The following is a 21,218-nucleotide window of genomic DNA, read 5'->3' as shown; positions in this document are numbered from 1 at the left end:
TGCCCACTGGGCACCAGCTCTGGCTAAATTCAGACACAAGCGCGAAATGCTGAGGCCGTCGCTGAAGCGTGGTTATGATGAGCTTCTCATCCTTGTTTCCGTTGTCACCTCGATAATCTTGGTGCGCACCTAGCTAGATCGCTAAACTTTGAAGCCTGTTCTTGCCCATCTTGATCACACATCTGTCAAGGCAAACGAGGCGAAGCACAGACAGAACTAGCCTTACTTCGTTGCCAGCTGATCTGAGCATTCTAAAGGTGCATTATTCAGCGCACTTGTGATCTGAAGTGTCATACTGAGGAAATTAGGTACCAGGCAATAGGTCAACAACTGTGTTTTAAGTTGTCAGTTCGGTAAAAAGACTGATGCTGGGTGGTAGACGGCAGTCTGAGGCACTGAGGGAAATGCAATCTCTGGAGCCAAGCACTGTTAAAGCACTGGAAGAGCCAGATGTCACCAGCGTCAGCGCTGCAGAATCCAGTGACCCTGCCTCGCCTGGACCAGCGGAGGTGGCAGACCGAACAGGCGCAGATGAATCAGCAGAAGCCGATACTGTCAGTCAGGAGACTGCCGTAGTCTCTGACAGAGACGCCACCTCCCCGGACAAGATTGCAGGGCAGGCCCCGGTCCACCAGCATGTTGCTATTCCTACAGCAATGAAGGCTGTCAGTCAAGGCAAGTCAATCATTCGACTGCCCTTTTAACAACCAGAAGCTGTAGTGCGGACCTGAGGGCAGCACCTGTAAAAAATTCTGCTTGCAACAGGGCGAGTCCCACGACTGAAAATTCCTGTCCCAAAGAAGCACACAACAAGGGCAATCACCCTGACATTCAGCTCTCCTCCTCACGTCCCGAAGGTGACTTCCATCACCATGCTTCTGGATCCATTTACACATCCTTGACATGTGCATGGCTGCTTTCATTTGCCTGGCAGGGCGACAATTTTGTGCATCTTCACAGCAAAACTTGTAATGCAGGCAGCGCCTCACTTCAAGACCAGCTACAGCCACACCCCAGAGCATCTGTGGCGGATACAAGCAGAGAATGCTCGCACTGTCACCCGCCTGATGGCCATCAGCCACAGGAAAGTCCATTGGGTGGAGAAGCTATCCAAAAAGGTGGGTCAACCTTTGGCGCCATGGATTGTTTCCGCTCATCTGTCATGATGCCACCCCGATTTAGAGGAGGATGCAGAAGCTTTGCCTGCGCCAGGTGTCATCAAGCACCAGTGTGCCATTTGGTGCTTATTCGCCGCTGATGCATTTTCCTATGCTGCGTGCAGATGCCCAAAATCAACCCTGCGTCCACGGTCCAGCGCAGGAAACAAGCTGAGGCGGCAATTGAAGAGGCAAATGTTAAGTTGAATGGGAGACTGCATGCGATCAAGGCTTCTCCTGATGTCAGCAGAGCAGAGCTTGCAAAGAGCCATGTTGTTGCTGCTCAATACAAGCACAGGCTTGCATATAAGAAGGGCAAATGAACTGCTTACAGGTACTGTCAGTTTGGAGACTTGTATCACCACTCACAATATTCAATGATCAGTCCTGACCAGATCTGCGTATGATCAGTCAGCCCATCATATGTGCCCCAATACAAAATTCTTTTGCAGCACACGATACATTGTTCCGGAAAGGACCGTGCACATTGTAATTCTGTCGCCCTAGATCTAGAGCTGCAGTCCTTGGGACTGTTGCACATTGAATGTGCCGTTGGAAACATCAGGGACATGTACCGGACTGCTCGCATGCATGGCATGACAGCCAGCCTAGGGCTTCCGCTCAAAGGCTGCCATCTTCTCCTCAAATGTGGGCTCTCGGTTCTTGCCCATCGCTACTTTCTTGGTCTGACTGGTCAGCAAAACACCTGCCAGCGTCCCAAGGCCCACCAGCCCAAACACTGTCAGGTTGAACGCATCCCTTGCCTTCCCCATTGTTCACCCTCTGGTCCTCTCTTGTTCCAGCCCCCTTTCTGCTGTTACTTCTTTTAAAAGGCTAGACTTAGCACCCCTGGCTTCCACTGAGTTTTGAGGTCAATCGGCAGCTAGATGTCCTGTCTGAGCTGTCTACACCTACTGAGCAGCTGCGCTGCCAACGCTTTGGGTCAAAGCACTCTGGATGCCAGCGAGAGGATCTTGAGCATCTGGCGCGCGCGCAGCTCGTGTGTTGCAAACCCCAGCACGCGAGTGCCGAGCGGCTGCCCTGTCTTTCTGTCCACCAGCACGCAGGCGTTCTTGTGGAACTTGATCACGCTCCCGTCCTTCCGCTGCAGCTGCTTCTTGGTCTCTGTGATGACAGCTCTCTGCACACTGCCCGCTGCTACCTTGCCTGCAGCAGAAACACTTGCCGCATAAGATCCTGATCACAGGCTGGCAGCCAGTCTATTTGCTGCAAGTTAATGTATCTGACCGTCCTCTTGAAGTGTAGAGAGGTGCTACATTGGGCAGCTCGACAGCCGAAGTAGCAGGAGCAGACCTTTGGTGGCTGCCTTCTTTATTGCGACAGTGATGGTGTCGCCAATCCCCCAGGACTGGCCGCTCTGCTGAATGCACTGAGCTATCTTCGCACCAGAGTTGTCAGACACCTGCGAGCACAGCTGCTCTGGTCAACTTTTGTAACAGGTGGCTGGCTGATTGATGGTTCGTCAATTTCGTTTAAAAAATCAGAACGAGTGCACATCAAATTTTCGCTTTGTCATATTTTTCCATTCACCTCTAAATTGCTACCATTCGAGATCATGCTTTGCAAGCAGAAAGCATGCAGCAAGATCGCTGTATTTGTAAAACAAATACAGCTTGAACCGGCGATGTGATCAACACACTATTGATTTGATTGTGGCGTGCTGCCAAATGTACTCGCGGTGTTCGAGATCTTCCAGTGCATTGCGAGGTGGCTAGGTAGGGTATTCTGAGCCACGTGCTTCATGGATAGACTCAGATGCAAGTTCATGATGCAAAGCATCGGGCAAGTACATTCCAATCCAAAGTTCTTCTGATTCAGCATGGATAGCAACCTCTAATCCCTTGGAATCTTATAGCTTGTAACGTTTGCCAGATCTTACACATACCTTGCCTCGCAACAAGTAGTATTGTACAACAACAACGGGCCCATATGGCATCAACATGACTTTTATAAGGTTGTAGTGGTTATGGAAGCGCAGTTCCTTGCACTGTCCCCCGATCGAACTGCACTTCACGCCATCAACCCTACAAGCAGGAGACTGGTCCATACTGTTCTATGTCCATCGAGGAGGTGGAGGCCTGTCATAGGCAATGAGGCTCTTCTTTTAGAGGCACCTCGCCGTCCGATCAAGCCGAAGCTCTTATATGTAGGCGTTCAGGCCGCAGGTGAGCATCCATCAGATCAGCTCTACCTACCGCTAGACGAAGAGCTTGCCAGCACATGTCTATATAGGCAGAAGTCACATTTACTTCGGAAGCTCGTGCTGAGGGCCGTTCAGCGTCAGCAGCCCCTCTTCAGTCTCATGTTTGCATGCTTCTTGATCCGGTGAAGCTGGTCAGAGGGCATGCAAGGCAAGCTCTCTTCTGCCTTGCACTGTCTGCGCAGTGCAAGTATATCAGTAATTGTGGTGTGTGGATGCACGCATGCAGCCGCGGCGCTGCTGGCAACGGATGGCATGAGCAGTGCAAAGGCAGGGTTGGGGCTCCGGGAGAACCCATCGCCAAGCATATCAAAGAGCGATGAGGACTTTGAGAAGATGGGCGTGGAATTCGTGTGGGGGTACCATGACATCAACCTGGAAGACCTCAATGACCTGTTCTCCAGGGTGCGCACCCTCTTTGGCACGCGTTCCTTGATATCAAGACATTTATAAACAGAACGGACAGCCGCTTAGTCTTTGTCAGTAACCTTTGGTGGCCTTCTCATGTGGCATGGCATGCATATGGACAGTCTGAGAAATTTGAGAGCTCGTGTCGCTTCGAAGAGCTACATCAGCCCGGCAATTGCTCATGGTTGTCAAACCCAGCTGGTAATCCTCACAGAAGCTGACTTACCACTCAAATGATATTTATGATGCTTTGCCAACGCTAGTCAGGGGTTGCCAGGATTTGTGGTTTCTCTTGCATGCATGCATGGCCTGCATGGATCGGGGCAGGTGCACGCATGTAGAAGGCAATATTGAAACTCTCAGAAGCAACATAAGGCAATATTAGAAATCCACCGTCAATGCCAGCGAAATCTGCGAGGCATACATGCGAGAAACATTGCAGACGTCACGCAAACACGCGCATGTGCCCCACATCATCAGAAGTGGTCAAAGGGTCACCAGCATGTTTTGAAAGCTGGCGTGGGAGAAATGCACTTCTGAGGCAGGTGCGCGCATGTGGCGGCAGGTGGGGTTCCCGGCACGCAACCCGGAGAAGCTGGTGAGGGCACTGTCGCACACGCACCGGACGCTGTGGATCCGGTCGACGCGCAAGTCGCGGATGGCGCGCGCGGGGCAGCTGCTCGGATTCTGCCGCGCCACCAGCGACGGCGCCCTGTCCGCCACCATCTGGGACGTCGCGGTGCGCGCGTTCCCTCCCGCGCCCACCTGCCTGTTCAGGATATCATATTCAAGTCTTCCCTCCCTCGCCAACAGGTCAATTCAGGATATTCCATAAGAACACGCCAATGCAGGGCCTGTGATAAGAGGTGTCTGGTGGTCTTCCACACATCATGCCGAAGGCCCCTAGTAGGAGGCAATAGGAGGCATGGGAGATTAAGAGGCGTAAACAGTGACCATTGCTGGGCAGGCTTCTGATATCACTCTGGGCATGGCGGCTTTGATACAGTCTCAGCTTGCACAGAGTGCTCAGCCATACATATGCCAGAATGTACATCTGAGTCTCATGCAGTGCATGCATGCAGGTGCACCCAGCGTGGCAGAGGTCTGGGCTGGGGAGAGGGGTGCTGGAGAGGCTGACTGCCAGGCTTGTGGCAGAGGGGATCCCTAATATTACACTCTTTGCAGAGCCCAATGTTGTGGGCCTCTATGAGAAGCTGGGATTCATCAGGGACCCAGTTGGGGTCAAGGGGCTGGCCTTCCAGGGGAAGCTGCCTGCTGTCAAGCCCCTTATGCTCTTGTGATGCAGCAGGGTGTGTCATTCAGGATTACTGTTATTATTGAGGATTTCTGACGATTACTACCCAGCAGCTTTTCAGTCTGTTGGGGCAGCGCTGCACATACTTTAATATTACTGTTGTTCGAGAACTGCCAAGTGATATTATTTTTTGCTGTCCATCTATGAGTGGAACTTTAACCAGCGGTTGTGTCCGCATGATTTCCCAATAATGATGTGTGCTGTATAGTTGAAGGCTTTAAAAAGGGCCGTCTGATATAGAACATGCCATGTATGCAAATTTGAAAAGGATGCAGAACAACGGGGTCCAACCCAAGGCCGTTATAAGCATGCCTGAGACCGGTCAGGAAGGCTCCTCTTAATTACACTCCACACTAGAGCGCTGGTCAACACAGCTTCATACTCGAGCATACCACACTTAATGGTTGTGTTTTATTGCACCGGCGCATGACACAACCTGCTTCACAAGGCAGTCTTGACAGTATCACCCGGCACACACAACCCTATAAGCACATCAGCTGCTTGCCAGTCACTTAAAAATCACCAGGTAACACCTGCAGAAGTGAAATATACTAAAAGAATGCAGTCATATGACGGGTGTCACCAGCACATGACAGGCTTTCATTGGCACACCTAGAGGCACCACAAATGCACTGTGCAGCTGCTTGCAGGAACTTTTTCAGACTTCAACAGCAGGACACAGCCATGCATGTCCTTGGCCAGTCAACCCTCAACACGTGCTGCATATCCAGGCTTGTCATCAAAGCGCACGGGCATGCCAGAAACGCATTATTCAATCAGGTTTTGATTGCTTGTCCACATTCCTCACCTAAGTGTCACACCTAGACATACTCAACATACTCTGCAGCTCCCCAGTCGAGCTGACAGCAGATACTTGTATCAAATACCCTGGTCTTACCTCACAGCGCCAGGTAGGCAAATGCCTCCTGTCGACATACCCACATCCTAAACAGGGCCACTGTTGTACATTGTACATGGTCGTGCCATTCAATGTCCTGACACCATTCTCCTAGGGTGCTGTTGTGACACCCAGCTGGCATCTTTATTAGAGTTTTGCCCAGCATCAGGACTGGGGGGTCTAAAGATCACAACGGACAGCACAAGAGGAGCCTGCACAGGACAACCCAGAGAGCACAGAAATAGAAAAATTGGGTCACCACCCACAAGGACTTGGGCGGTGCCTCTACAGACGCATAGTGCAGGGTGCATGACTGATTCACCAGGAACTTGCATTGGGACAGTTGCTGCCCTCTGTCCTGCACCAGTCTGGCCATGCGCGGTTGCCTGCATGCAAAAAGGAAGCCCCACGTGGCCACACACAATTTTTGCCATGTTCAGCAGAGGCTGTTGCCCCCGCCACACACGCTGATCGGACTGTTTTGAAATCTGAATCCGCGCCTCTGAGTGCACATCTGAGAGTGCGGATCCGTCAGTTACGAAACCAAATTTGCACAACTGCTGCGCCGGACGCGCGATCTCGGGCATGCACAACGCTGTAAAAGAAGCCCCGCTCAGGCAAAAGAGATCAGTCATGGCATTCAAGACTCACATACACGCTACACATACACAAGCGCGGCTTCGCACAAATCGACGACTTATTGTCAGCACTCATTTTCCTGAGGCACATTTGTCGGAGTAAGACCACATGCGTGACGCAAGAAAGGAAAACAGATGATGCGCACACATCTCTCCTGTGCCTCACAGATTTAAGCGACCCTCCCTGCAGAGCCCGTCTGCAGGGTAAAGCTGAGTTGTTCCTGGTTTGACCCATGTGCTACAAGCAGCATGCAGAACGAATCCATGCGCTCTGCTTATTGCTAGCCCCGCAGGGGGCACATACTTGCAACGCAGCACTGAGGCTGCACTCTACACCTAGCCAGTACCTAGCCTGGCCAGGCACACTGCCTGTGGGGCTGCAGCCAAGGGCAGCAGAATTAAGCACTGCCTGTTGGATGCAGTCTGTCACACCCTGGGGTCATCACCCTGTCGCCCCCGCTGTAGTGTGACAGAGGGGACTTATTCAAATTTAAATTTAAAAATTGCTGCGCGAGCTGACTGGATCCTCCGGCGCGTCAGCACCCAGCTCAGCTGCTGCGGCCGGCCGGGCGCCGCGCGCCGGTTTCCGTAGCCGCCGCGCAGAAGAGATTACGGCGCCGAGCATTACGGCGCGCTTACATAAATCGCCGGCAGCATGCGCAGCCAAAAAATGCCACCGGGCGCAGGGACGCCGTCGGAGCCCGGCGCTGGCCGCCGGGCGTCAGATGGTGTTCCCTGCCGGGGCCATGCGTGCATGCCGGAGGTCTGAGCGGCGATGCACATCTGTCTGTCTCTGATCTGGCCCGATTGCCGGGCCCTGATGTCATGCTTATGGCTCCCTGACATGGCGCTGATGTGGCGCCGAGGGTGCCGATTTGCGGCCGGTCACGCGCTGGATTCCACCGGCAGATCTGCCGCCGCGGCCGAGGAAGGGGGAGGCCCCCCGGCGCAGCGGGGCACGGTGTGGAAGAAGGGGCCGAGGCGCCAGCGCAGGGCTTCTAGCAGCTCGATCTCCAGCGACGCGGCCACCCTTGACGGCAGCTCGTGGCCGTGCGCGTGGCTCAGAATGAGCGTCAGCAGATTGCGGTACTTCACCTGCGCGCATGCATGCCTCCCCATGAGCACTCTTTCGTCTTCTCTGCCTACTGTGGTATAGGGGCAATTCTGGGCATAGCGGCTGGAGAATGCATCTTTTTGAGGACTTCAGCTCGACGGCCACAGATGGTACTGCATGGTATACATGTCGTGTGGCAAAAATCAAGGATAAGCGTTGCATCTTAGCGCTGCTACTATTGACAGCGATATTTTCTGCCACAGTGAATATCTGCAAGGGTCGGGAGGAGAGCAGAAGCAGCGCACCTTGTCGATGTTTTTGGCGGCGAGGTAGTTGCAGCAGAGGTGCAGTGCCATGAGCCACTGCTTGGGGTTGGTCAGCGACCGCAGCTGCTGCGCCAGAGGCACCGCCGTCGGCTCCGGGTCGACGCAGACTCCCTCCACCAGAGGCGCAAAGTCCGGGTGCGCCATGGCCGTCGCCATAAGCCTCTGCGAAGTCACCCCAGCTGTCAGCGAGTGTCACATGCACAGCTGTATGATCCTGCCTAGGGAGGCCGAAGCTATCCATGAGATGGGCATTGAAGAGGTACAAAAGTGGTGTGCATGCTGCAGGATTAACTTTGCGTCCGTGCAGGCAGCTGCGGGTCCTTAAGCAATCAAAAGCAAGTCAAGCAGCAGAAACTGGTGAATATTGGCAGTGCAAGGAACGAGCTCAAATAGATATCGACAGGGTCTGAATGGGCAACCGTGCCTGTGCCCGAGCCCGGCCTGTCTTTGCATTGCTGCATCACCTATCTTGTGCCTTCATCACTGCCCCAGTCAAGCATGACATCATCCCTGAGGTGGCTGGAACAGTCCAACGTGACTGCCTGAATGACATCTGATGCAGGTCAAGGGGGCATCTCTGGGAGCAGCAAATCACACACCTCATCCCGGGCGGCCAGGCGCGCAAAATAGGAGGTCCCCACGGAGGTGCACTGCGGAGAGAAGCCGTACATGGCAGCCATGCTGCGAACCAGGCTGTCTTCTGAGAAGGCATAGAGCCGCGTCCCAAAGCAGGTGCAGCTCGGCGGCTCGGCTGTCAGCTCGCAGCAGCAGCCGTCTTCGCTGCTGCACACGTCCGGTTCCAGAGGTGACTCGCACAGCTGCGAGGCGCCTGCAGCAGCCCCATTCAGTTTCAGACTCAGATTCGGCTTCTGTTCTTTCACCCTATTTTACCTGTGGTTCGCTGCATGCCCTAGGAGCTGATGTGAGAGTCAGGCCCTGCTTGCAGGCTTTTGGGAGCAGTGTTGACAGCTGCAGGAGCAATTTTGTGCGCCCTGGGAAGAATCGCCTAAGATTTTTGTTCTGGACAATGGCCAACAGGGCTGAAGGTTAGTTCAGGAGCTGGCAGGATAAGGCAAGTCTGATGGTCGTTCACGCTCATTTGATGTTGCTTGAATGACTCTTGAAGAGATCCTAGCATCAAAATCCTTGAGGACATAAAAAGCAACAAAAAAATCTGGGCACGCGTGGGTCCTCGGCCGAAGGCTGTGGCAAGGGCGAGTGATCTTGACAAACTACAGATCGAATTGTTGCTCATTGCCGGCATCCAAGGAGTGTGAGGACTCACCTTCGTCCGAGAGCTGGGGCTTCGACGTGCCGGCGGTGGTAACCGACAGGAAGCTTGAGGGCGATCCAGACGACTCGTCCAGACGCTCGGAGCAGCTCATATCCGCGGATGGTGAGAAAGCGAGGACTGAGTCCAGGCTCATGTTATCTAGCCAATCGCCGCACATCAGTTGGCTTTGACAAGATATGTCGCTGCCCCGGCTGTCCATCGCCAACCTCTTGGGACTCGCTGACAATTGGAAGTCGCTGTGTGCCGCTCCCTTAGCCGAGCCTGCCCCCTTTGAAGTCGCCCCAGAGTCCGTTTCGGCATCGAAGCAGGCTTTTCTTTTCCTGCTTCCGCTGCTGCAAGTGTCCATAGTCGCCGGTCTAACCAGGGCCGCACTGCGGAATGCCAAAACACACTTCAGTGTGCGGCCAAATCAGTGCAGGGTGATGCGTTATAAGACGTCAAATACTTTTCTTTTAGTGTCAGGGATTCTAACGGTCAAGATGCTTTGACCAAGATCCACAAAATCTTTCCCTGGGGTAAGAGCACTTTCGCATTCCCGCTGAGTGAAGCAGCCAAATTGCTCGCGGAGACTGTCGTCTGATCGGCAGCATCGTCTAGAGTCACAATATGAATAACAAAGTCCTCATCAGCCAGAAAATCAACGTATCACGTTCAGTGCTCACAGCCCGCAACGCCTCATCTTGCCGTGCGTTTCGGGTCAAGCCCTGCCGTTTCGAGCGAGGATGTCAAACAGGCATGTCTGCAGTCCCGTAGAGACCAGAAGGGAGACCGTACCTCGGCAGTGAAGTTGATGATAGGACAGTGGTAGTGAGACAACGCACACGGCTGCGCTACTAGGCGCGCCCTGGGCTGGCAGAGGACGGAGCAGACGCACAGGAGCATCCTACTCTGTCGGGCAAAATCCACTACTTTGGTGGACATGCACTCCACTACATTAGTGGATTTGGCTCTCTTTCTGAGCACGCCCCTTCGGGGCGTGCAATAACAAAAGCAATGCTGCACATCCTTCAGATTTACCTACAACAATCTCAGCATTGCATAGTACCTCCGTCAAGCTAATTATTTCGGTCAAGCCTGTATCTATAGGATCGTGCGCTACTCGTTTCTGCGAAGACAGCAATGCCATTTGCCAGGTTACCGTTGCAAAGTAGGATTTGAAAGGGGGGTGGGACGGCCGCAAATGTTTATGGGAGTAATTTAAACGAATTCTTGAAGTCTTCTGTCGCTGGCCATGTGAGGTTCGCACTTTTGCCGGTTTTTTGGCATCCCCATCCTTGACTTGTTTGGACTCAGCTAATCGAATGTCACGACCATCGACGTGCATGTCTACTTCTTTCGTAGTGACTGCATGCCCTGCCAAGCCAATTCCTTGAAATGAAATGCGTGCAGGCAACACAGAGCGTTCACCTGAATTGAGCACTGATGCACCGGACAGACACTGAAGTCGTCTACAATCTAAACCAACATCAAGTTCAATTGTTCTGGTGAGCGTTACGATCCCTCTGCTGCTGTGAGTAGCCGTGGGTGTCTGCCCTGACCTGGCTTTGCTTGGAATGCCAATCTGATGAGGAGCATCTGGAGAGGACTGTGCACCCCAAAGAGTAGCAAGTAGCCCAGGTGCTTGTAAGGATAGTTGTATCACTTGTACTAGAAGGCATGCTGCTGATGTACTTCTCATTCCTTTAATGTCCTGGTGGATCACTTGCAGAAACCGTTGTGTGATGACTTCATGCAGGACGAATGGTCAGGAACAAGAGGTGGAGGGTCAGTGTCAAGGTGATACCATCAGCCGACACTCCTGCTCTGCTGCAGCCAGGCCGCAGATTTGGGAGGAACCTAGGCAGCACTGTGGCAACATCTGCACCGAGGGGACCCCGGAGGCCGGCCAGCGCCCTTCCATCCTGGCGGATCCCTGCAAGAAACACAGCTCAGCAGGAAGAACAGCAGGATGGCTTTGCAGATGGAGATGGAGAAGCCGCTGCTGCCTATTATCAGCCTCCGCCCTCACGCCGGCGTCTGCGGAAACAGGCAGCTCAAGAGGATAATAGACGGCTGCACCAAGCATGGGATGCGTGCTTTGATGACAATGTATTCAGGAACACATGTTTCCAAGCTGGTCAGCCTGCACGCCAAGCAGCACTGAAGCAGCAGCTGCAGGCAGAGTTTTTGACAGCTGCCAGAGCAGCCCTGCCCGCTTGCAGTCCATGCAGTCAGGCTGGGAGGGTGGGATCAGTGTGGGAGCAGGTGGAGACGATCAGCAGGCTTGTGTATGTCTCGATCAGCGGCAGGACAGAGGTCAGCCCCCCAGCATTCAGGTGTGGCGGGTGCAGTGCCGCCTTCACAGTCGATCCTGTGAGCATGGGATGCTTTCCTGCAACGCCACAGAGGCCGCTGGTTTACTACTCTGGAGCGCTCATGTTGCAGACGCATGAGCTCAGCCTCGCCAGCCCAACCTCAATGGTCGCCTGGACTAGCGCCCTGGAGGAGGTGCACGTCAGGAACGGCTGTGTGCCGTACGGGCAACTGAGTGGCCTGCCCAAAAATATCTGGAGGAACCTCCCAGTGGCGGTCAGACAGTGGCGCAGAATGGACATCGCCACACATGACCTCAACAGGCTTGGCGTGCAGCCCATCTGTTCGGAGGCAGGGCTCAGCGGTGACTCAGACTTGCAGCTCGGCCAGCCGCCGCCGCCCCAGGAGAACACTCAGAGGGAAGCAGCAGCGTCGTCATCGCCACCAGAAATGGAAGCAGGCAGCCTCGCGGCTCAAACTGGCAGAGATGCAGCTGAGGTGGGCCCGGCGACCCAGGAATCTCTGGACAGTCGTGCCTCCGGGGGCCCCACTGTGCAGTGTCCTTGCTGCTTTCGCACTTGCGTGGCAGCCATTGCTGACGCCTGCCTGGGACTCACGCAGCTCAGGGCGGCGGGCAAAGCCTCTGATTTCCTGCAGCCGAAGCTGCCCTATAGCCCCTTCATTGCTGATGAAGAGGTGAAGGCCTTGCTCGCTCAACGGAAGGCCTTGGACCCGGCGGCGCTGGAGCGGCCGGTCTGCTCTCAGTTCGTTGCTGCCACGCCAACCGCCTCAGACACGCAGCTGCGCCTATATGTGCAAGTGAGTCTCCTCGCATTTTTCTGGGATCTTGTTGCGCTTACTGATGTTGGCATGCATCTCATATATCCATGATTTTTTTCTCTTTTTTTCCTGGCCCCGGCTGGCAAGGGTAATACTTGGCAGCACCCTAGCGTGCCTTGCTTCAGGTGGTAAAAATACTGAATACCATGCCCACGGTTGATTGGGTCTTGCTTGGATCTGGCGAGTTCAACAAGGGGTAGGGTTATGGCAGCCTTAAATTGCAGCTCTGCAGGATGTACCTTGCTTGGCAGGAAAGCGTGTAACAAGAAGATGTGCTGGTGCTTTGGAGCCGGTCTGACACTCCCGCATGTGCTTGTGCGTAGGGCGTGGCAGCAGCAGTTTGCCGCCACGGGTATGTTCTCGTGGCGGCAAACCTGTTCACACCGGAGTGCTTTGTTTACTACGAGTTGCTCCTGCAGCGTCTGCTGAAGGAGTTCAAGCCTGAGGAGGGCAAGGATCTGAAGTACTTCTTCATTGACATTGCTTGCCAGTTTGACCCATATTGGCGAAGGTATAATCTTTCGTCCATCATGCCTGGCGTTTACGTCAAGATGTGCCCTGTACAATTATTGCATGGAACAATTTCACTCCTAGTGTCTAGTACTAGTCATGCTATGAGTGTGTGGATTCGTCGGAGTGCACAGCAGCGTCCCCTTTGAATGGTGATGTGTTGTGCTGGCAGGATGGTTCAAGGAAACGTGGAGGGTATGCCTGGCCTGGCAGTGGGGCCGTGGCATGTGAAGGCTCACATTCCGGCATGCCAAGAAAAGTATGGCGCCCGCCGCATGCTAGCGGCAGGAAACTCCTTTGGTGACAACATTGAACAGGCTTGGGCACATTACAGGAAATTTGCACACATCTTGAAGCGCATGGCGACTGCCACGCGGGAGGACTACATGACGGACCTGGTGAGTTCTCCTTTCATATGATGCAAGCTCTTGTAGCCTTGCTCGATGTTGCAGTTTGTAACCCTGTAGGTGCGAGAAGTGACAATGTTGGTCCATGTGCAGGCGATGGCTTGGCAGCGAAAAAAGGAGCGCAGGTTGCCCAAGCAGCTGCTTGAGTGGCATAGGAGGGCTGCTCGACTGCTGGCACAACTGCGGCAGTCCACGGGGGCCCTCAAGCAGGAGATTGCCCAAATCAAAGCCCCCGAGTTGCAGGTAAAATGCACCCCTCCTAGTTGCTGCACCTGTCTCTACTGATTCTCTGGGGAGATGCCATCTTGATATATCCTGCAGTCTGCAATGCTTTGCATGCTCGCTTATTGGCTGATGAATCAGGTGCAGGGTGGCGGTGGCTCAGGAGGCGTCCCATCACCGGCAGGCCAGGATCCTCTCCAAGGCGGCGCTGGTGCAGGCGCAAGTGACGAAGCAGAGGTGTGTTGGTCCTTTTTGAAGGCTCTTCTCTAGCATGGAATAAGTATCAATGGGTATGCTAGTGAGAAGGAGGTGCTCAGAGGACTCAGAGTAAAGAGCTGCCTCAGAAGAAAGTATGCAAGCAGATTGTTTGTTTTGCACGCAGGGGTCTGCCCGGGAGCAGCGGCAGACATCGTCTGAGGGGGCATCAACAAGCGCGCCCACCATCCCGGTGCTGCTCCACTCTGCACCTTCAGTTGGCTGTACTGGTGCTTGTTCATATGACATGATAGGACATTTGACATGTGACTTATGACATGACAGGACAAGACATGACAGGATGTGCATACTGGTGGAGTTTTTGTAAAGAGCAAATGGGATGCACACCTTTGGAAGATACATAAAGATGCATGAATCACTGATGTCAGGATTCTTACTCGCAGGCCCGTCTTACATGGGAGCACCACTACCAAGGCTGCTTGGAGGAGTTGTACGCGCTGGGTGGCAGTGTGACTCTCGCAGCTGAGGGGCAGCAATCGCTCTCCGAGCAAATGCGGCATGAGCACCGCCGAGTCCTTGAGGGCAAGCTGGCAGCGTGGGAGCGCAGGCACCGGGTACAGCTGCGGTGGGTGGAGGCAGACCGGTTGTACCAGGAGATAGGGGGTCAGCGGAAGAGGTTCATGATTCAGCAGCTACATGCTTCCATTGCAGCCAGGTTCGTGGATTACTACGCCCTACAGAGACAGCTGGAGACAGCGGCATATCGTGAGCGCACTAGCCTGAAGCGGTTGCGGCGCCAGATGGAAGCCATCGTGTCCAAAGTCAGCGATGACATCCTTCAGCTGCGGCGCTGGCATGCCGCCCCTGGGGACTATCAGGGAGCGCAGTATGACTGCCAGCGCTTGACCGCCCCTGGCTTGCTCGCGGTAGACACATTGCCGTGGCAGCGACAATCTGCTCAGGCAGGGTTGCTGGCTAGGAAACTGGCCGCGCTGGCGGAGCAGCAGGAGCGCTTGAAGCGGTGCTCCGAAGAGATGACCATCGTGCGGCGTGAGGCCAGGGATATGGTAGTGTTTTATGAGCACTACGCCCAGCAAGTGCAGCAAGCCGCTGGGAGGGGAGAGCGCCGCCTGCCCAGCGCCCGACAAGTTCCCCATGCGGCGGAGCTGGGGGAGGCGGGTGTGCATGCAGCCCTTGAAGCTTTCCAGCTCGGGCAGCAGGTGGTGCTCCTCTCCAAGCTTGAACAGTATCAGCACTTGGGCGGCATGGCAGGCAATGCTGTGGAAGCGCTGCACGCCGACCTCACAAACCTGGACAGCGGCACCAGCTCCGACTCGGACTGGCAGGATGCGCGGTCCGATGCCTCCTCAGACAGCAGCGGCGGCGATGATGAGGACACATAAATATTGGCACATTTGAAAATTTGGCAATGAGCATCTCGCCTTGTCTGCCAATTTTGATGTTCTCGATGCTGTTTCAAACTTTGAAAGTCAGTAGCTTCTATATAGAGTACAGTAATCTTCTATAGAGTACAGTAATCTGATTGTTCTACAATTCATCAGATCCTTTTTGGGAAGGGAGTGCGCTGTGGAATCATCTGCCAATTGGCTCAAAAATCTCAAGATCTCTTAGCAGCTTGTTCTCTCCACACACTTAAAGCAAATAATTAACACAGAGTGCCAGCTTCTTATGTTGTTAATGTAAATATGCATTGCTGTTAAAAATTATCAGTTGTTCAAGCGAAAGGCAGCCTATTGAAACTTCCTGCAACTCTTGCAATTCATGTAGCTCTGAGCAGTGCCTCTCTCTATCTCATATAAGTGTCAAAATGTGATCAATGCCTGTCGTGAATGGAGGTGTCCCTGTCATGTTTTTAAAACTTTGATGAAGGTCCACCAAATTAAATTCGTTGAATTTTATTTTTGGCAGCATATCATAATATTATGATAAAATTATACGGCTAATACTACAAATTAATATTAGTATTAATACTTAAAATTTGTATATATGTACAGGTGTCCACGTTGTTAATAGTTAATAGCATGTTGACTGCCAGCAGCCAAAAAATGAACAGTATGAACCTTGACAAGAATTGCTACTTAGAAAGATTGCCTGCCAGGTTGTGAAGCTTCCTTAGTTAGAGGAAGGCCATGACCCACTGCCCACCATTAATGACAATAAAGACCTTCAGTCTTCAAAAGATTTGTATTGGTTCTAAGAAGATATGTCTGTCATAATGTGATTTTTTGATGACTCTTGGAGAGGTCATGTCAACAGTCGGCAACATGCGCCCATATGGCATGCATGTGACTCTGGACCAGATCCTCAAGGTGTAATTATAGTAAATATCTGGTTAGCTACCTATAGGCTGAGCATGTTGCAGTACCGTCATTGGCTTCACTTTCTACCAAAACCTGGGGGGACTTTAGTGTCCATGCAAGCCTGTGAGTGATCATTCTCATGTCGACAGCTTGTTTGGACCATCCAAATAAATGACCATGATATTAAAATATTTATCAGAAGCCAATTAGCCCTTCAGCTTCAATTAATGTTTAACGAGTCACCCATTGCATGGACTTTATCTCCACATTGTGAATTCGAGTTTCAAGCCTTAATATTTGCAGTGGCTTTAATTCTGCTTTGCAAGAATTATCAGATAAAAAAGAATAATGCATATATTTGACCAATTGGAGCAACAAGGCTTGAAGCCTTGCGAGCCGAGCTTGTTCAATATAATTAAATATAAAATAAATGAATGCAACAATAATATCAATCTGATCTATTGACAACAATATTACACTGTAGAGGCGCCTTCTAGTTATAATTGAGTGATTGCTTTTTAAGAGTACACTGAGGGCAATGGTGTGGCAAATAACTAGTGGGTACCCACTATTCACTTGCTACCAACACCGGTGTTGGGTAGCCATTGTGGCAACTTGCAATTGCCTGAAACGTTGATGCACATGTGTACGTGCCCACTGGCCACGGGCATGGCATGGGTTGCACCTGCAGCACAAGACATGCGTTGCTCATGAGCACATCTCGAGATGCTTGATGCTTTAAAGAAATTTCTCTCAGGTTATAATGTTCGACGGTGGTCCCACTGGAATCTCTTAATGGGTAGCCTTACGCCATTTATACTAGTACTGACCCGATGGCATCATTATGATCATCAGCATGATGCTTAAGGCTCCAAGGCTTTGGCCCGCGGCTTCAACCCGATTTCTACAGCACTTCTACACTTGGATCATACTCTTGCTTTCCTGAGATCTCACCTGTACATGACCAGTGCCCAGTGAATGAGGGCGGTGTGTGCATGCATGGCTCCCGCCTTCAAGGAAGTTCAGTGGTTGAAGATTACTAGGTTTCCTGCACACACAGCCGTGGTGCTTGAAGGAATTTCGAAAACCACACTCTTCGAGAAGGCATTTCAGGGTTTCGTTTGAGCAAGATTACAAAGGTGGCAGGTCCTATGTTCAGAGGTGTGCTGCCCCAACCCTGGACTGCAAAAGCCTCTTCATAGCGTGCGATACCTACAGGGCCGGTCAAGAGACTCTTTCACAAGAATACCATCAATAATCAATATTGAAAGAGTCTAAATATTGACGCTGAGTGCGTGCTGCACGGACAGCACGTCCTCAACCCTGGCGATCTCAGATGGCTGCTCGATGTAAAGAGATGTGCCCATCAAGGAGGGGCACCCACGCTGTGCAGCAAATTGACACCCCAATTCTGTCGCTTGTGGCACATTTGATTGATACACATCGCGTGCGTGTACCATAGCGTGGGTGCCGGCAAGATAAGGGCATCACCTTTGCGCCATCTGATGTGACATGCCGTGTGTCTTTATGCAGCGACCAAGAAGTGCGATGATGCTGAGAAGAATCTTGTAGCAATTCTTCCACGTTCAACATTCTATGTGAGTGGATTTCGACACCGACATCGTAGAGAAACAGCAAGAACGAGCCAGGCTGCTCAATGACAGATGGGGTTAATAATATTATAAGATAGGCTCAGGGGATTTATTTTCTTGCCCTCCACCGCCACTACCTTGTGGCGGTCAGCAGCAGTGCTCTGTCTTCAAGCAGAAGTGCTCCATCCCACTGGCCACTTCAGATTCGAAGGTTGAGCATGTGAGGCAACCGGGAGCAGAATTACCTTACAGATTGTTACATGCATGATATCTGGTTACCGTCATGATTGTTGCGCACATGTGCAGAGAGGGACAAGTGAGTGACTAATATTAGTTGCGTAGAGCGCATGGATGTGCAACGCCTTGTAGTGAGGCAGACTTGGTCACAACCTACTACAGTCCTCATTGCAATATCAAATTTAGGACATAAAAAAAATTGATGCTACATTTGCGTCATGCTCACACGCCAATTCTGACTAAGCTTGAAACTGACTTAGCTTGAAAGTGCAAAGATCACATTGCAAGTCACTCTCCAGCCGCCGGTGGGCGCCTCAGAAAGCGAAGGCACCTCTCGGGAACTGCCACCATCTGATTGCCCCCAATTGCTTCCAAGGGTGTTCTGCCTGCTCTGACTTCATCTGTGTCGCTCAACCATGCCTTCTGGTGTCCAGCCCCAGTTGCGTCTGTGATGGTGAGCCCGCAAATAACACCAAACCCCTCAAGCTCAGCACCGTGGAACCGTGTGCCAGGCCCAATATGCACCACCTCTGCCGTCCCCACTATCCTCCTGTCATCTGTTAGGACATAGACTGTGTCATCTGGCAGAATCTGCACGTCACTGTGCGCGCTCGAATGGCCTCTGGCTTGCGGCGAGGGGTTCAGCTGACATGCCAGCCCTGCGATGACACCCATTGCAGCTTCCATGTTGATCCCAGGGGAGGAAACTTCCAGGGACGGTCGACCTGCGCGCACCAACACACAGCTGCTTACAATCCGCGATTATTACCGCATTCAAGCAATATCTTCCCTAGTGTCTTGCTAGGATGTCAAGCTCAAATTTATTCCTGTTGTTAGTATTACCCAGATGACCCTTAGGTGCGGCACTCTACCACATCATATGTAGCAGGGTGCGTGAGTGACAGGCATGACTCAGGCAAAGGGGCAAGCACAGCATGTGGAGCAGGGTGCGTGAAAGACAGGCATGGCTCAGGCAAAGGGGCAAGCAGACACTTCAGCATTGAGAGACAAGACATGAACAAATCAACTACACCAGCGTATGAGAGCAGTCAGTTGACAAGTTCACAGGAATGACAGAGCAGGATTTTGTACATGCCTGCTGGGCCATCTGCAGAGCGGTAGGAGGAAGCTGGCTCCTCATCGGCAGCGAGCTCCAGAGCAGGATCAAAGAAGACCATGGCGCCAGACAGCGGTGACTGCTCCAAGGCTGACTGCGACTGCTCCGCTGCCGTAGCACTCCCACCTAGACAACACATGCCTGTCGTCAGCTTATTGCTGACAATTACCTGTCGATAAACCTTCGGGGTATGATTCGCATGGCATTATAACTTAGAAACTCACTGTGAGTGGAATCATATAAGCCAGGACAAAGAGAGCCATGATGGCTCCTCACCTTCTCCGGCGCGCGCCGCATTCTGCTCCTCAGCCAGCAACATTGCCAGCGCCACACCAGTTGCAGCCTCTTCGACGTTCATGGGCGAGCTCCCGGCAGCGCCTCCGAGAGCCACCTTCAGCCGTTTTGGATGACAGAGGGCCGCTGCAATGTGCCGGTAGTCGATCACCAGCACAGCCATTTTGGCCGGCGATGCGGCATGCCCCTGCATGCTCAGCCGCACGTTGGGGACTGGCACAGGCTGCGGCGACTCATCTGCCAGCAAGCAGCCGTGCAACGGCGACTGGCTCGCACAAGCTGTGGGCTGCGGCGGCACTTCGCTGGCCTCAGGCAGGACACCCTCTGCCTGCCCTTCTGGCTCTGCTGGGTCACTGTGCTGCTGCGCTGGCTGGTCATCCGCATCTGACTCAGAGAAGAGGTTCCCAACCTCGTCTTCGTCGCCCTCAGTGGGGGGACCCCAAAACTCTGCGGCTCTGGCGGTTGGGCGCCTGAGCCTGCCTCGGCTGCCCCTTCTGGGCCGATTGCTGCCACGCGCCCCGCCTGTGCCGCGGCGGCCACGCTTCCTGCCCCGACCCCGCCCATGCCCTTCCTGCACGCCCCCACCGGTGGCTGCCTCTCCTGCACCCCGTCCCTCCACATCTGCGCGTGCCCCACCGCCTTCCCCTGCCACCGCTGCCTCGGGCTCCCCCTGGCTATCTGTCTGCACGCGCGCCTCGAGGAACCATATCTCCATATGCAGCTGGGTGCCATCGCTGCCTGGCTGCACAGCGCGCACCAAACCAACAGGAGCCTTGGCAGCACGACCCAACTGGGACAAGTTGCGTGCTGGGAACTCCCCGTCGCGGTGCAGCGTGCTTGTGACGGCCCAGAGAGCGACACCAATCGAGGGAGTGCTCTCCCCCAACTGCGGCAGGTAGTGGCACTTGTCGAAGGTCCAGAGCAACTCGTCAATCTGCTTGAGTTTGACCACGGGCAGGCCGCTGCTCACTCCTGCAAACATGTGAGCGCCTCAATTGACTGGCTATCATTCCCTTCCATCAAATCTGCAGAAGTTAAAGCCTTCTCGGGTGTGCAACAGTCACCAGGTGATCAGAGCTTCCAGCTGAGAGCGCCCACTCACCCTTGTTAACAATGGACTTGGCCGCTTCCATCTGAAGCTGTGACTTCTTCGGCGCCTGTAACAACAATAACTTACAATCAGTGTGTTCAGCCAAACTCGCTTTCACTGCACCAGCAGCTTGACAGATGAGAGGCGTTCACAAAGCACATGCAAACATAAGGATCCTCAACAAGATGCCCACCTTCTGCCTTGCTGGTCTTTGCCGTGCCGGTTGGGCTGCGGCCTCAACAGCGGCTGTGATCTCTTCAACCGCCGCCGCACTCGGCTCCAGTCCACCTGCATGACAGCATCCATTAGCTGCCAGCGCATAAGATGTCCAGAGGAAATGGTGAGGACATGTTATTAATTTGCCAGGCATAAGATGTGTAGGCGCTGATCGTTACAGCCATCATGGATAGCTACCTTCTGGATGCTCAAATCTAAGCAGCCCTTCCACCCTGGCGAGCAGCGCGCTTCTGGTGAAGATCACTGGCCGCTGGCCTCTGTCAAGCAGGAACCGCTTCAGCTCTGCAACGGTGGATGAGGCCTTGAGGCTGAACGCAAGCCACCGTTGGACGATGTCCTGCTCGGCTCCCTGAGCGCTGAGCTGCCTGCGGCTGATCCCTGGCTGTGGCGCTTGCGAAGGTCCTGCAGCTTCTGCCTCTGGGGCTGCGGGACCCTGCATGCCGCCTGCTGCAGCTGTGGCGCCCCTCTGCGCCTGTCCTTGGGCTGTCTGGCCTGCCTGAAGTCCACTGGCCTGGAGATACGAGGCTGCCAT

At 53.4% G+C, this 21,218-nt stretch overlaps 7 protein-coding genes across 7 annotated transcripts; 3 read left to right on the top strand and 4 right to left on the bottom strand.

Moving 5' to 3' along the window:
* Positions 1 to 53: 53 nt before the first annotated feature.
* On the top strand, positions 54 to 1,667 carry COCSUDRAFT_68278 (hypothetical protein). Its single transcript, XM_005643080.1, has 5 exons — positions 54 to 121; positions 380 to 675; positions 766 to 857; positions 978 to 1,118; positions 1,283 to 1,667. The coding sequence occupies exons 2-5, from the start codon at positions 405 to 407 to the stop codon at positions 1,478 to 1,480; spliced, it is 702 nt and encodes a 233-aa protein (XP_005643137.1). The 5' UTR covers positions 54 to 121; positions 380 to 404; the 3' UTR covers positions 1,481 to 1,667.
* Positions 1,668 to 2,053: 386 nt separating this feature from the next.
* Positions 2,054 to 2,770, bottom strand: COCSUDRAFT_54934 (ribosomal protein L14). Its single transcript, XM_005643079.1, has 3 exons — positions 2,709 to 2,770; positions 2,472 to 2,580; positions 2,054 to 2,324 (listed from the first exon to the last, which is right to left on the bottom strand). The coding sequence occupies exons 1-3, from the start codon at positions 2,733 to 2,735 to the stop codon at positions 2,101 to 2,103; spliced, it is 360 nt and encodes a 119-aa protein (XP_005643136.1). The 5' UTR covers positions 2,736 to 2,770; the 3' UTR covers positions 2,054 to 2,100.
* A 1,569-nt stretch (positions 2,771 to 4,339) lies between these two features.
* Positions 4,340 to 5,087, top strand: COCSUDRAFT_20526 (histone acetyltransferase; the record flags this gene model as incomplete). Its single annotated transcript, XM_005643078.1, has 2 exons — positions 4,340 to 4,525; positions 4,869 to 5,087. 2 exons carry the CDS (start codon positions 4,340 to 4,342, stop codon positions 5,085 to 5,087), a joined length of 405 nt encoding a protein of 134 aa, XP_005643135.1.
* A 2,046-nt stretch (positions 5,088 to 7,133) lies between these two features.
* On the bottom strand, positions 7,134 to 9,444 carry COCSUDRAFT_60252 (hypothetical protein; the record flags this gene model as incomplete). The annotated part of the gene is made up of 5 exons (XM_005643077.1): positions 7,134 to 7,344; positions 7,527 to 7,732; positions 7,997 to 8,179; positions 8,617 to 8,846; positions 9,303 to 9,444. 5 exons carry the CDS (start codon positions 9,442 to 9,444, stop codon positions 7,134 to 7,136), a joined length of 972 nt encoding a protein of 323 aa, XP_005643134.1.
* An 887-nt stretch (positions 9,445 to 10,331) lies between these two features.
* Positions 10,332 to 11,952, top strand: COCSUDRAFT_26329 (hypothetical protein; the record flags this gene model as incomplete). Its single annotated transcript, XM_005643076.1, has 3 exons — positions 10,332 to 10,549; positions 10,701 to 10,795; positions 11,047 to 11,952. A coding segment is annotated over exon 3 (900 nt), but the record flags the coding sequence as incomplete, so codon positions are not given.
* A 2,799-nt stretch (positions 11,953 to 14,751) lies between these two features.
* Positions 14,752 to 14,985, bottom strand: COCSUDRAFT_9828 (hypothetical protein; the record flags this gene model as incomplete). The annotated part of the gene is made up of 1 exon (XM_005643075.1): positions 14,752 to 14,985. A coding segment is annotated over one exon (234 nt), but the record flags the coding sequence as incomplete, so codon positions are not given.
* A 1,303-nt stretch (positions 14,986 to 16,288) lies between these two features.
* On the bottom strand, positions 16,289 to 21,218 carry COCSUDRAFT_49269 (hypothetical protein; the record flags this gene model as incomplete). Its single annotated transcript, XM_005643074.1, has 8 exons — positions 16,289 to 16,804; positions 17,074 to 17,167; positions 17,611 to 18,673; positions 19,045 to 19,191; positions 19,342 to 20,331; positions 20,462 to 20,516; positions 20,643 to 20,737; positions 20,864 to 21,218. 6 exons carry the CDS (start codon positions 21,216 to 21,218, stop codon positions 18,237 to 18,239), a joined length of 2,079 nt encoding a protein of 692 aa, XP_005643131.1. The 3' UTR covers positions 16,289 to 16,804; positions 17,074 to 17,167; positions 17,611 to 18,236.

This window comes from Coccomyxa subellipsoidea, assembly GCF_000258705.1.
Source record: "Coccomyxa subellipsoidea C-169, whole genome shotgun sequence".
Taxonomy (NCBI): Eukaryota; Viridiplantae; Chlorophyta; class Trebouxiophyceae; family Coccomyxaceae; genus Coccomyxa; species Coccomyxa subellipsoidea.
This window is presented reverse-complemented; position numbering and strand designations above follow the sequence as displayed.